Genomic DNA, 15575 nt, shown 5'->3' on the forward strand with positions numbered 1-15575 from the left:
TCTGCATAGCACACCTCCTACTCGTGGCTTTGCAAGTAACTGGTGCCGTGAAAATTGTCTTGGTTTGGACTGTGCGGTGACCAGAGGAGGTCCTGCCCGCAGTTGGTCTGTGCAGTCACCTCTGGCACACGCCGGAGGGGCAATTGCTTCCCCGAAAGGTCGGGCAAACGGTGCAGCGACAACGGGAGCATAAGCTGTACAGAGAAGCGAGGGATCAGCTGCTGCGCACATCAGCAGGTGGAGGGAGAAAGAAGTAGGATGTGTTCGGAAAATAGGCAAGCACTATCAGTATGTAGTCAAAAGCTACAATCACTTTGGTTTTTACCATTTAAAGCAGATAAGCTTTTTTTATGCCTTCACTTATCTCATTGCACATTATTACGGGTGAGTTATAACTGAAAATATGATGCTTTAAAAACACTGAAGTTTTACAGCTGCAGTGTGTTGACACTCCAGGATCTCCTCTTTCTCACATAAATTTGAAAGCACAGTAGTGCTCAGAGCTCAGCGCCTCCTTTTCAAATGATAAAAGGTTTTAACTTCTATCTTTTTTCCCCCCCTCAATCCTAGGTCCTAATTAAGCAGTAACTGTAAGAGCAGTAACTGCAGTAATCATTTCTCTTTGCACTGATCTAATCTGAAGCCATGAGCAGCTGCAATAGTTATGCTACGAAGGATTTTTCCCCTTTGGCATATATTGCACAGGCTGTCCCTCGATTAGGTTACAAGTGCTTGAAGGCTACTGATTTTTGCTCTGTTTTATGAGAATCCTCCTCTTTTTAACAGTTTAATTTCTCAGGTTTGAATTTGAATGATCTAGTCGTAAACCAAAAGTATTTATGCATCTGATTACCTGTTTATCTGGTCAGGGAAGCTCTACAGCAACACAAACCCCCCCTTCTGATTCCCGAGCAGCTGGAGATCCCATGCTCTGGGGTTTTGTCCTCCTCCAGCCAGATCACGCACGCGAGGTGGCTGTAAACGGTAATAGTATTTCTCAAGGGGAAGTGTCGTCGCGGCGTTGCTTACCGACGTCCTAGAAACACGCTGCGCGTATGAAAATGACTGTACTGTGGAAATAACCCCGGGTTTTCGTTAGGCTGATTTGGGTGTGTTGCTAGGCAACTCGGGGTAACAAGGGGTTGTATGTATTCTTTAGGTGGGTGCAGGTCCCTGTAGAGATTTCCGGGTAAGTAACATAGACGTGAGAGAGGCTGATCAACTGCGACACAAGAAGTTAAGCCCTGCAAACTTAACTTTCGTTAAGAGGAGTTTTTCAAGAAAGAAATTGGATTAGACCCAGGGATGACGTATCCTGTTTGATTTCTTTTCCCCTTGCGCTCTGACGAGCTTTGTGTTTAGGCAGGCTTTTGTTTCTGGCTCCGAGTTGCTTGAAAAAAATTTGGGAGTGTGTCTCGGGGTGTCGAGGGTGATGTGCTTAGCTTGATTGGCTCAGTTTTGCTTGCGAGTGCTTTGTTCTTCCCACCACCCTCAGGTCAGTTGTGCAACATGCCCCTACTGTTTAAAAAGAAAAGAAAAAAAAAAAAAAAAAAAGAAAAAAAAAAAAGAAATGCTGAGTAATGCCAGAGGTTTCTCAAATGGCTGATGCAAACCTGGAGAATTTGCATCATCATTCAGCTGGAGTAACTTGGTATGACAAGAGCTTAAATACAAGTCCACGCGGAAGCTGAGCTGGTTTCCAATGATAGGGCAGTACCAGCTCGCAGTGTGAAAGCGCAGGTGTTCCCGAGCAGTGCTCCGATCGCAGAAAAGGCTCAAATACACTTTAGGAGCTTGCTACCTGTGCGTAGGAGCAGCTGGAAAGATAAGAGAGGGCAGAGGAAGAGGCTAAGTAGTTGACTACGCAGAGAAGAAAAAAAAAAAAAACCCTTGAGTTTCTGCTGCAAACTTTTTTTGCCTGTGCTTGCTGTCGGTGTGCTGGTGGCACTGTAGCATGTTTAGGAAAGCTGCTGTAACCACGGTCTCTAATGGAAGCTACTTGCAGGGGCAAGCTAATGGCAGGTTGCCCTCTATGGACAGCGGACAGCCGGCCCAGGAGGGAAAAGTTGTGCTGAAGAAGAAAGTGACGCTCTTGAGGGGCATATCTATCATAATTGGTACTATCATCGGAGCTGGCATCTTCATCTCTCCCAAAGGCATCCTGAAGAACACGGGCAGCGTGGGCATGTCCTTGACTGTCTGGACAGCGTGCGGGATCCTCTCGCTCTTTGGTAAGTTCCTTAAAATTTTCCAATTTGGTCCAGAGGGGCGGCCGGTGGATTATTGCTGTTATTTGTCTGATTTTGCCATTGGATAGCAAGGCACAGTGTGGAGCTTGAGGACCAATAGGGCTCCAGAAGGTTTTTTGCTGTGTGATAGGTTGCGTGGAGGGCGCAGAGGTATGCAGCCCCTGTTCCCCCGGCGCTGGGTCAGTAAAGATTGGAAGCGTAAATTATTGTTTCTTATGGGTCCCTAAAGGAACAGGAAACGTAAATGTCCATTTTATGCCATACAACGTGCTGTATGTATAATGTTTTTCTTCTGGCTGTAAGAGCTAGTTTATGGTTTGCTTGTAAGGCTCCCAGCAGCTGGGGATGCAGGTCACTCCGCTCAAACACCGGTGAAATGTTTAGACAGCTCGACTTAGTTCCCTAGAGGCTAGAGCAAGATCTGAGAGGAATAATTCTCACTGGGCGTAAGCTGTATTGGCATGAAAGGGAGCAAAATAATAACATTAATAACCCCTCTCCCCAGTCTTGTATTACTGCTCTTCGTTCCTCGCTCGTGATGTTGCTTTGAAAGATTGTGCTGCAGAAGACAGTGTGATGGAAACAAATTTGTAATACGAGTTTCATTGCTTGCCTGCCTATTGTGACGGTTTTTACTAATTTTATGTATTTTTGAAGAGTAGTAAATTCTGAAGAATGCCAGTTTGTTCTGTACACAAAGCCCCCATTCAGAGTAGAAAACCCCACCCTGGCCTCTGCAGGACAGAGGGTCCATTGACCTACTTAATGAGTTAATCTCAAAGAAGCTGAAGGACTAACATGAATATTGGCTTCATTTAAAACAGAAACGACTTGTTTTCTGGCAGGAGGTAAAGAGGACAAACACGCACTAGCGCGTGTCTGCTTAATAGGTGGAACATGCAAATGCCACCCTGTGTAAATTGGCTCTGAGCTTAAAAGAAACATGAACTGTTTACAGGCTGAGCCCACCCAAGCCAAACAGACGGTGCAAGTAAGTTAGGACCCGTTCCGGTCAAATGTTAAATGTATTGGTACAATGTGCAGCATAATCTGTTGTACAAATGTGGAAGTCCTGCCTGTAACCAAAATTCCACTGCAAAGAAAGATCTCAGATACAATTTGTAACCCTGTCAGAAGACCTTGGTCTTTAGAGTTAGTCAAAACAGAATTTGCTTAAGCATTGCGTTAATAGTAGTACTTTTCTGGCTGTGAAGTAAAGTCTGTAAAAAAAGAAAAATAATCTCTTTTATCAGAAGGATTTTCTAGATCATTTTCCAGACTCAAGATACAAAGAACCATGTAATTTGGCCCAGCAAAAGATACTATCTTTTTTTCTGAATGTATCTGTTACACTTATTTTTTCATATTTTCTTACACCGTAAGTGTTTTTAATTCCCTGTGTGACTTAAATATAGTAAAATCACATGCAAAGATCACTTAAGGTCTTGCTGAGGCTGTGAGTATAACATGTATCGAAACACAATGTCATTTCAGCCTGAACAGAAGAGGCTGGCATGGGAAAACCCATCAATAGCTTTTTTTTTTAATGTGGCTGTAAAAATTCCTTTAAGTACTTTTTCAGGTAAGCTGAAGAACAGCAGATAAAAGCTGCCACATTTTTGCAAAGCCCCAAACAAAGCAAATGAACAAGGATGGAATTTGTCATAATGTGGTACAGCTTTAATGGGCTTGTACACGTTATGTGGTTTTGACAACTGTAGTTTTCATCTTGAAGTGCTGCAGCACAAAAGCTCGCAGGGAACAGAGCCGAAATGAGTTCATGTATGTTGCTGATCTTAACTCTATGTGATGCAGTGTTTACAAACTTTCTTACTGTTTTCATCTGGCTTCTCAGACTCTTCTAAAAGGGCTGCCTACATTTATCGGACGTGGTACGCTTCTCTGCTGATGTGGTCTACCCGCGGAGCTGAGAACCCACCGTCTTTGTGACGGGGTGATGGCTCATTAAGCAACAGTAGCAGATGGTGCATGGGTGAAGAAGGCTTCATGCAGGTCCTCATGGTTGCAGCATGCTGTTGCCTGCTCCGTAATGGCAGAGGCTGCCCGTTGTGCCGGCAGCAGTCTCGGGGAGCTCTCTGAGAGCTGCTACTTGCTGGGAATGCCACTAGCACTTGCTCCAAAGGGGCCTGAACCACTCCTGCATGAGCTAATGCAGCAGCGTGATGATGTTTTGGGGTTTATTTGAGTCGCTGTAAATTCACCAAAGGATGAAATGAGCCCCCTGCTATGAAAACGTGAAGTGGTCTGTATCTAGGGCAACGCAGAAGTGAAGTGAGCTTTCATTGCATTAGTAGTATACAACAACACTGCACCAGTGTTGAAAAGCCAGGGCTAAGCCAACCCCCGAATTTTGTATATAAGACATTGGGAGTACTATTTAGGAAAATTCTTAATCTGCAACACCTGCTTCCAAATTTTGGCCAGTTGATTGCTTTGCCCATGGCTGAGGAGAGGTAATACAGTTTTCAGGCTTTTCTTCAGGGACTGAGCCAGGCATCTCTGAGGCTGAAAGGAGCTGATCATCATTTGGTAACAAGCAAATGTGCCGCAAGACTTTCACTTAGCAGTGCAATCAGGCTGGCTGAGGAGCCAGGATAGCCACCATGACACAGTGTTCTGTTGTCCCTTACCACGAGATACAGAAGAGTGATGAAACATGTTGATAGCAAATAGTTTGTTCAGTGGCTTTACATGTAAATGTAACTGAATACGTGTACGGTTTTGTTAACAGCAAGTCTAGCTGAATGAATTAAAACTTACAAAGTTGCTTGAAAAAAAGGATTAAAATATATCAAAAGTAGTTGTGATACCACAGCAGCTCCATTGTTTAGTTTATAAACGTTTTGAAAAGTATTTCTGGATATCTCTCGTGATGCCATGGTTTAACTTTCACAGGTGCCCTCTGCTATGCTGAACTAGGAACATGCATTAAGAAATCTGGTGGTCACTACATCTACATCCTGGAGGCCTTTGGCCCATTACCTGCTTTTGTGAGAGTCTGGGTTGAATTACTCGTCATTCGGTAAGTGTGTTGTGGCTTTTTGGTAACTGTATTGTGGCTTTTCTGTGTTTCTTTTCTGATGCCAATACACTTTTCAGTCTTAAAGAAAAATCTCCAATACGTGATGGGCAAAACAAATCAAATATAACTTGATCAATGAGCTGTGTTTTTTTAGTATGGTTGCTTCAGAGAATTTAGTAATGCTATTTTGCTCGTTGGCATTGAAACATTCAAGAAGACGTATGTGCATGTATGGGGGGGGGAAACCTATTCTAAGGAAACTGCCACACAAATTCAGCTACTAGCTTTAATTTTGTTAAGCTTATTGTCTCCATTAATGTCACTAATAATGCTAATACCCATGCCTCTATATAGTATAGTGGAAGAGGAAAGTCACCTTTACATTTTCTCAGTCTTGGCACTAGCTTTTGGAGTGGTTGCTGTTGTCTGTGGATACAGGAATAACTCCCGGTGAAGCTATTGCCTGGTGGTTTTCAGATTTGGGGGCATCCTGTATTCTTTACATGTCAATTCCGGTCCCCATTTTTTTTGTTTTTGTGGGCTGTTGGAGAATGTAACTCTTGATTGCTATGAAAAGCACTAACTGGCCAAATAAAGGAACATTAAGTCCTTACATATGTAAAATGTCCAAAGTATTGTTTTGGTCTGTAAGCCTGTGACTCATGCAGCCCTTGACATTGTATAGCTGAATTACAATATGAAGATGCTGAATTATCGAATCATATCAAATAAATGTTCATAATGTAAATGGATCTTTGTATCAAACTCAAATATGGCCCTTTGAATTTTTTATATATATATATATATATATTTTTTTTTTTTTTTTTTCAATATTGCTGAGGCTGGAGAGCTTGTTACACGTAGAACAGGGCAACTCACTTATGCAAAATGACTTCGGAAATGCTCCATTCCTGCCTCAGGCTAGTTAGCACTCCTTTCCCCTCTCTTCTGCAATCAGCAAATGAGTCACAAAAGCGCAAGCCTCGTTTCAAATCACAACTATGTTTACATAATATTGACAAGTTCTAGCATAGACTGTTGAGTTTAAAAGTACTGACAGTGCTGAGTCATTATGAATCCATAAATTCTTATCTTGTTTCCGGAGGAATTCATTGTGTATGTCAGATGGTCCCTCACATCCTCCCCACCCATACATAACCTTTGAATTAACTGGATAATTTCCATCAAATGTGATGAAAGAGCAGATGTCTTAACTGTATTAACTTTTTGCCAAAAAGGAAAACCAGACAGAGGAAACAGACCTATATTTTCACTGTGAGCAGCACGGTGCTGTGAAGGTAGCTATGTCACTGCACATCACAGAATCAACAAAAGAGAGTAGTGTTAGAAATCCCGCTCTTAACCTGCACCTTACTAGGCAGGAGAAACTTATTAACCTAGACACAAATACCCACAAGAAACCAGTCTTCACAAATTCCTCTCCTTGCAAAATTATTATTTTTTTACGTATGACAGTGTCCCAGGAGCATCGCGAAAACACTCTTAGTCATTGTGATCTGCCCCACACCCAGAAAATAATCATCTTGCATGGGAAGGAACATCAGTGGATTCTTTAATCATCAAATCTGAGAGGCAGCAAGGGAGGTGTACTTGTTATAACTTGTGATGATCAGAGCAGTGCTGCTGAAACCCTGTGTAGAGTTTTATATCTGACTTCTGCATCAGTAAACTAATTGGCTGCTGCTATCAAAGAAGTTGAGACCTAATATGTATCTAGGTTTTCTTCAGTAGATGAAGTTGCACACACGCTTCTCGGCTAAGCCATTTTTAATTCTGAAAGACTGCAGGATTATCACACCCATGGGCTGGTGGAGCAGCCGCAACCAAAATAAACATTTCCTGCTCTTGTATGTCTTTTCAGCCACTATTTTACTGTCTAGGACACGCTTAAACTCTGCTCACATACTGATTAATTGGTGCCAGCATCCCTTGCTGTTTAGATGTGCCTTACACTGTGCTGCTCCTCATCCAGTATAAGCAGGAACTTTTTTTCTCCCCAAAAGTCAAGTTGGAGGTATATTACATACTTTAAAAAAACCCAACAACTAGTTTTCGAACAAGTGAAGATGACTGCAGCGCTTAACTATGGGGGTTGCTAAACACAGGTTGGGTGAGAGTGTGATGCCAAGTGACTCACTCGCCTGTGGTATATGCTGGGGCATTCTGTCTGCTCCTTTCCCGGTGGCTTTTTGTGCTCCTTGTCCTTCAATGAAAGCTGCTAATGTGCTTTCTGTCCGCTCCTGAACACGCAGTTTAGGGAGTTGCCAGCCTGTCTTTAGAATTACAGTCAAAAGGATAAACGCCCCATTCCTTCAACTTCCACCTCCATAGATTGACTACACTGCCAGCAACATCTCCCCCCAAACATGGGAATATGAGAGAGACAGCTATTTATTAGAGGTATAATTTATGAGCTGTGTTTTAAAAACCACTATGTTTTTAAAAACATAGAGGCAGTGACTGCTTCTTTAAAAAGGCTTCTCTTAAAATGAGAGGGAAAAATCCAAATTCTGGAAAAAGGAGCTGGGACTGAGGAAAAAGGTCTGGGAAAGCTCCAAAGATCTGATCTTTGATCTGATCTAGGATACTTCAAACTACTTTTTGGCAGGCTGCCATACTTAAAACTGGAGGCCCGGTGATCTTCTTGAAATGTAAATTAGAAATATTGCACCAAGGTAAAGTCAGTAAATGTCTGTGTAAATCCAGCACAGGGGTCACTTGGTCCCTGAGCAAAGGCAAAAGTTGCAAAGCCAACTGTTGGCCAGCGAGAGGAACAGTACTCGTGCACGGGGGATGCACAAGCAGCAGCACTCATTTGTCCATGCAGAAACTTTCCAAAGAAGATACTTCTGTTCTTTGCTGCTCTGCAGTTTGGACCAACACAATGTGTGACATTTTGGTTGAGTCATAGCGCTAAGAAAGTGGGGTTTGTTTCAAGGGCGAAACTCTCGTGTGGAAAATTCTTTTATCGTTCAATGGAGAATCGTAACTTCTCTGCAGAATTTTTACGCTGTTCCATAGCATTTTTAGCAACTATATTTTTATTAAAATTCTGTAAGGTGAGGCATTATTTTATTAAATGCTGTAGATTTTTTTACAAGAAATTTGCATGGACTCTTGTTAAACTCAAAAATTCTTTGAGGCAGTCATATGCCCTTTTGTCCTTACTGTGTGTGAGAGTGAGATGAAGCACAGATGCCACCAGCTCTCCTAAGGAGGGTGAAAGTGTCCTCCCAAACAAAACGTGAACAGACCACTGGAACTGTAATATGCAGACAGTGTCTGATCCGAGGCACAGGGTAATTTGCTGTTAATATGTGTCAGTGGTAAGGCTTCTGGCAAACATTTAGCTTGCCTCAAAGAGAAAGGCTGTATGAATATTATGAGTATTTCAAACTGGTAAATGCCACAGCTGTGTGCCTTTCTTCTCATTTCTCTGTTTCATGGGAGATGCTTTCTGTACTGTGAGGATTTTTGCTCTCACTTGCAGTGTTAGGAAGTTGTTAGTCACTAAAAGGAACAAATTCTGTTTGCATTTTAGGAAATCCCATTTTCATTCATTTTTTGCATTGTCTCAGGTTTTAATAACAGACTTGAGTAGATTTTGGATACTTATTTCAGTAAAGCAGAACTCTCAGCTTGCTTGAAATTAATTTGCTTGTGTCTCTCAGGGGTGAGATATACCTGGCCACTAAAATTAAGTCCTCAGTGACTCAGGGTTTTGCCCACGTAATCTAATTCTGGCCATGTTCACTTCAAGCAAGTGAATGAAGATTTCTATTGATGTCTTTCCTTTCTGTTTACGGCTGCTTCACAACATGGAAGTTGTAAGAGCGATCCTGGTAGGAAGTGTTGCTCTCAAGATCAGAACCGCTGAGCAAAGCTAAACAGCTCGTGGTTTCCTGCTACAATTAGAAATCATGGTACATGGCAGCATAGTTACAAGCAGGCTCCAAAATTAAGTACGGTTCACAGTTCTGTGATAGTAAAGTTACAGCACGATCTCATAAGAATATTATCTATGTACTATTGCAGATTAATTTTGTGATTTTTTTGTTGTTGTTATTGTTTTTGTTTTTACTCTAGCCCTGCTGCCACAGCAGTGATATCATTGGCATTTGGACGTTACATTTTGGAACCTTTCTTTATGCAGTGTGAAATCCCAGAACTTGCAATTAAACTTATTACAGCTGTTGGCATCAGTAAGTATCCAATTTTAGGTTTCAGAGAGGGGTAAAGATGATGTAAATTGAAAAAAAAAAAGTAATCACACACTGAACAGGTAGTCGTTTGACGTGAATCATTACAAAATGACTGTGCATCCAATGCCAAGGGCATCGGCGTGACTTTTTGCCTGGGTATGTGTGTTTGTGAACATACGCAGTAGTAAAAAGAACAGTAGACTTTATTAATGGCAGGGAAAATCTATTGCCAAGGCTGATTCTGTTGCCACTTGAATTAATGGCAGAACTCTCATTACTTTTGTGGAAGCAATTTCAGTCCCTAAGAGATGGTGAGCCAGTGCCAGAGATATGGAAGAATGATTACCTGATTTTAAGTGCTTTGCTCTACCTCTGTTTTAGGAGGCAATTGAGTGCCAAGTATGATGCCATGAAGAAATGTAGTTCTCTGGAGTGGAGCACAGGCAACATGAGATCATCTTCCCTAGTCCCACACTGTCCTTCATAGCAATAAAACTTATTGAGGTACTTGCGGTTCAGGAAGCAGGAACCCAACTGATGACTTTGGGAGCAGGGTGTACAGCCTGGTGAAAACGCACGTCTGTTACCGGCAGCTTGTCCTACCCTTGCTAACTTGGCAATTAGTGTAAAAGGGACCATTTAGGGCTACAGAGAACCAATAATTGCCAGTGGAAGGAGGGAGGCTACCCCGAAACCAGGAGCTTTACAGTGTACCTGGGCTGGTGTGGGAGCTGCATGAAAGGAGAAGGCAAGAATCGTGATGGGAGTGGGACCCTGGAGCCATGTGCTTGTGGTGCTGGAGGCTCGTTTCCAGTTCCGTCTGGTCACTGGTGATGGTGCGCCTTGCACACGTGCGCACACATTCGCATTCAGCTGTGCTGGGAGGAGAGTGCAGAGTAGACCTGAGTAATTAGGAACAGATTGTTCCTTTCAATCTGGTCAGTGCGTGCACGTATCAGAAACAAAAGGACTGGAAAAAGGAATTAAGACATGCAAAATGATCAAAGGCACACTGGAGACCTCTTCAGTTTTGCACAATAATAGGTTCAGATGACTTTTTCTTTCTTTCGGGTACGGAGTTCAATTGACATTGAAATTTCCAGTCTCCAGGTTACTGTGGCTAGTTGCCTTCTGCCAGGAGTGTTAAAAAAAATCAGTATGTGACCGCATTTCTTTCTAACTTAATTATGCACAAACTATAGGTTTCATAGGAATAATTGAATTAAGGGCTTGAATTTTGAGGTCAATGACTTTTTATAGCTACATCTGTCTGAAATATTTCAGTGCAAGATAAGGGTGAAACAGATGTTCAGTAACTTCAAGGTCACTGAGACAGAAGGAATGTTAAGCGAGGACTCCATCAAAGCATTTTGTTAAGTGCATGTGATTCAAGCACAATAAGTGAACAATTTGAAATGGGTTTTTATTGCTTTTAATTTAATTGAAAATCTGTGTGATAAGCCAGGGCTTCGCAAAGTAATTAAACAAAGAAGTAGCATTGCGGGGGCGGGGGGTGGAGTTACGCTGAAATAATTACAGCCTAAAGGGAGAGAGGAGTTCACAGCAGCTCCTATGGTGAGCGCGGGTCTGTACAGCGCAGGTAGGATGAGCTGTCATTTCACCGAAAGAAGGGATTCTCGTAGGAAGTTTGTAATGGTGAATGGGACAACGCTGAGGAAAACAGTGATGTGTCAGACTGAGTCTTTATTCTTTGCAATGTCCTCTACAGTGGAGTTTCATTTGTAGTAGGTTTTGATCATAAGCTACACTTAAGCTCAGGGATCCCAGGGTGAATAGCTGTTGTTCTTGTATGGTAAGAATTAGCGGTTGTGGTGGTAATTGTTATGAATGTTTTGTATTGTGCATGTAGGCAGAGTGATAGGTAAGATTAAGGTGTTGTTGAGCTGAACAGACACATTGGAGCCCCGAAGATCTTATAATCCAATTTAATGGTGCCAAAGGTAGTGTCTGCTTCCACTGAAAATTTTTTTAATAGGAAAGTGAACTGACGTGCCTTTTGTCTTCTTACCCACTCCTGGTCCCTTGTCCCTCCTGTGCCTGATGACAGAGTGCTCACCGTGTATTGTCTTTATTGCGCAGGGGGAAAGGTAGTGGCAATCACCATTAAACTCTGTCCTTGGGTGAGACTTTGTTCTGTAGCTTTACCTTGTCATTTCTGATCATGCTAGAAAGGGCAGGAAGAGATTTTTGAAAAATCTCCAGGTGATCCCCTGCCCCCAAACACAATCAGCATCTCTGAACAATTTCTGACAGATATTTTTCTAAGCTGGTCTTAAAATCTCTTGTGAGCGAGTTTCTAAAGCCTCACCTAATACTGTAGCCTGTTTTTTTCTATCCTTGTCACAAGACAGCTTTTGTCATTTTTTTTTTTTCCCCACCTAACCATCCTTTTCTGCACTTTAAGCCTATTATTAAAAGGTTGCCTGAGATGGATGCAACCAGGATTATGATGGGGAGTAGCAAATACTGTTGCTCCTCTACCAGTTGCAAGTGAGTACTTTTTGTAGAGGAGCTACAGCCCATTCTGCTCTTCACCACTCCACCTCAGTGCCTCTGTGGTGAAAAAGGAATGACAGTGCTGCAGAGAAGACATAGATCAGATGAGAACTAAAATGGAACTGACCTTTAAAAAACCCCCTCGTTTTTGGTTTGCTATTTATAGGGGAAAAGCATATGCTGGGCACAAAATTCCCCTTGAAATCACATCTGTTCTGAGGAATTTTGAACAATCTGTAGAAGCAAATTTTCTGTTCCACAATATGGTGCTTTCATTTTATTATTTTTAAAATTTTTTTAAATTAAAAGCAACCAACCCAAAAGTCCAAACGTTTCAAAGGCTCGGTAGAGAGAAGGATGATTGTGTGGAGGTACTCTTCAGATACCCCAGCTTTCTGAACCTCTGAAGCAAAGGCTGTCTGCTCTTTTCAAATTTAGAAATCACTTAATTCACTTGGTATTTCTCAAGCAAATCCCCACAAGGAGAAAAACCTAGGCAAATACTGGATATGCATATCTCAGTCTATCTGTCAGTCTGCCATAAACTTTTTCTAAACTCAAGTCAATTTAACTGTACCTGAAAGGAGAGCAGACATCTCAAAGAGAGCTAACTACTATAATTTTTTGAAAATAAGTGGCCAGGTAGAGCAGAGAGAACCTGGATGTGCCCCAGTATAGAAAGGGACAGCTGAAGAAAATGCAAACAGGAGATGAGGCCTTTTAAATGTCCAGCTTTGTTTGAGTGGGACAAAACAGCTGCAGGACACAAAGCAGAAGGGATGCCGTCTGCCTTTGTTCTGATGATGAAGATGGTCTTTTTAGGAGAAAGAGTTAAAAATTCATTTCTCTCTAAGTGAAAGTTGGTAGACTCCTCCATATTTATTGTTTCTTCCAATGAAGAAACATCCTATCACCATGTCTATCACCATTGCAAACCATAGTGATAGACAGTGCGACCCCCCCATATTCATATATTGCTTTATTTATATCTTTTAATTCTTCTCCTAATGGCAAGCTTAAATATATTGGTAACAGGAAGGGATAAATTTTACTGTGTGAAGGTATTGAACTGTACTATCAATATGCAACCTGAATAGATACGCAATCTTAACTGAGCCTGTTCTAATCTTGTCTTGGCTTCCGTATCAGAAAGCAGATAAACAGGTTTCAGCTATTAAAAACTGTGAGACTGAAAGCAGGTTACCAACTCCCACACGTTTTTCAAGTTTCTACACTCATCCATGCTTATTTTGGGCATTTTACGTTGCAATAATGTACCATTTCCCCCCTTTTTTGGAGCTCTGCCAAAAAAAACTCAAATACCCCAAACTATGGCTGTTAGAGGTAACGCTGTGCTTGAAAACCAAGGTCAGCTGTACAGATCTATCAGTGCTTGCGGGCAAATACTCCAGCCCAAAGCTTTATTGGCATATATTTGGTGTGTGAGTCTATAGTTAGTTGCTTCCCCCGCCCCCCCACCTCCCACCCATGGCAGATGTTCCAGACGTAGCTCTCTACCGCTGACAGTTTTCAGACAAGCATTTTAAATTAAGACATCTCTTGGCTTGCAGGGATAGCAAAAGCTGCTCTGGTGGGTGCTTTTGTGCCTCCTGTGACTTCATTTTAATTGACGCATTAGGATCTGCAAATTGAGGGTATTTTTTGCTTTGTGCAAATGCCTTGACCCTAAAAACCTGACAAGTTAGGGGAGGGCAGTTTCCTTGGTTTCCTGCTGAGGCAATGGTACATATATTCTTAAAAAGTAGGCCAGGATGTAATGCTTACTGCTGCTTCTCCCATTAGATTTTGTTATCCATCTATAGCTGTGGCTGTGTGAAGGCAAGAGATTGTGAAAAGCAACATGATCAGTGTTACCGTTGTGTTTGATTGTTCGTGGTGTTTGATTGTTCATGAACCCCATTTTGTTCTCCCTCCATACTCCCTTCAGTTAGGATTCATCTCACTTTTAGCTAGGTGTTGAGTTTAAGGTAATTTTCTATGCTCCCCATAGAGTTAGTGGAGAAGGAGGGAAAGAGACTCTTCCTGAAGGCAACTCATCTCATCTGAGATAGGCATCTGAGAGAGGTGTTATTATTCATCCTCTGGAGGTAACTGTCTCTTCATTGAGGATGCAGCCACACTAGATGCCTGACTTTTAGTTAGCAAAGTTAGAGATGAGTCCTCCTTTCACTGTCCTGTTGTCTGGGGAGTTGCTGCCTCCTTCTGATCTTTGCTGTGATCCTGTATCATAGCATCTGCAATCAGTTTCTTGAAGTATCTCCATAAGGCCCTATTCATAGAAGAGAGGTGTTGAATAATGACCACAGTCCCAAGATATAATTTCCGTCTTGAATCCTGGCACAGTTGTCATCTTCTTTTCCTGCTCTTTAACAGCTTTCTTCATGACTTCTCCGTTGCCTTTCACTATCCAGTTGCTAACACAACCAGTGTGGTGCTGATACGTGATAGCAGTATAAGCCCCACATCCCTATGTGTCTGTTATGCACATAGAACTGCTAAGGCTAAACATTGTAAGACGACTAAATTCTTATAGCCTATTAAGTCCAATAAAATGAAATTCCAAAAAAATACCAAATTAGTCTTAAATATTCTAAGACCTTAAGTCTCAGCCTTGCAACCTGACCTACTATATTTGTGCAGTCGTCCAACTCTGCAAGAGACTTACTCTTATAGAGGACCATCAAAACTAACGACACGTGCACTGGACTGACTGCAGTTGTAACATCCCTTCAGCTTGCCAATTAAATGAAAGTTCTTGCAGTGTCCATTTTGCTTTCGCTATTTGATTAGAAAGCCTCACATGAGACATTTGGCTGGCTTGAACTCACAGTTGGGGATGGAGAAGGTTTTAACACAGCCTGCTCACAAGCAGGCTGAGTTCATGAAAATACCAGCCTGCATTTCTTTCTTTGAAGCTGGTGTAGCTCTTATACAGAATTGGGGCTTGTGATTTGTGTGTGGCTGGTGAGCAAGGAAGGTTATGAGTTTCCGTGTGAGTTGATGTTAGTGTTTGTACTAGTTTGCCATCCAGTGACATTCTCATATGTGTATCAGGAAGGTGAAAGCAATACATTAGAAAACCTCGAGGAGGGCTCTCTGCAGGGAGGATGCTCACATTACCTATTCTGACCTATGCAAGGTAACAGACCGATTGCTGCAGTCAGCCTGAACTCTGAATAAGCTGGATGTCAAATCGCAGATATTTTCTTACACATAAAACTCTTCCGTGACATTTTCTTGTGGTCTGGTCCCTGCCTGAGTTTTGTCTTCTGGGAAAGAAAAGTATGATATCCCAAGCTTTCTAGGAAATTTGAAATAAGCCAGTGCTTGTTTATGGTGCTGGATTTTCTTTATAACTTAAACGCTGTTGGTCAAATGAATATTTTAAATATGTTTTGCTTAAATGACTGTTGTTAACCTTCCTGGTAATCAAGCCTGAGGCAGAGAGGGGGAGCCTCGATCATGGTAATATTCAGCCTCAACCTTAAAGGCATCTTTCAACATTTAAATGAGTGAAGATAT

At 42.0% G+C, this 15575-nt stretch overlaps 1 protein-coding gene across 1 annotated transcript in view; it reads left to right on the forward strand.

Moving 5' to 3' along the window:
- The first annotated feature begins 921 nt into the window (after positions 1 to 921).
- SLC7A11 (solute carrier family 7 member 11) overlaps positions 922 to 15575 on the forward strand; it is a 61742-nt gene continuing 47088 nt past the window's right edge. Inside the window, exons 1-3 of the mRNA XM_075036384.1 lie at positions 922 to 2231; positions 5166 to 5292; positions 9400 to 9515. Coding sequence (XP_074892485.1) covers positions 1955 to 2231; positions 5166 to 5292; positions 9400 to 9515 — 520 coding nt within the window. The 5' untranslated portion in view covers positions 922 to 1954. The remainder of the gene's footprint in view (positions 2232 to 5165; positions 5293 to 9399; positions 9516 to 15575) is intronic.

This window comes from Buteo buteo, chromosome 1, assembly GCF_964188355.1.
Source record: "Buteo buteo chromosome 1, bButBut1.hap1.1, whole genome shotgun sequence".
NCBI lineage: Eukaryota > Metazoa > Chordata > Aves > Accipitriformes > Accipitridae > Buteo > Buteo buteo.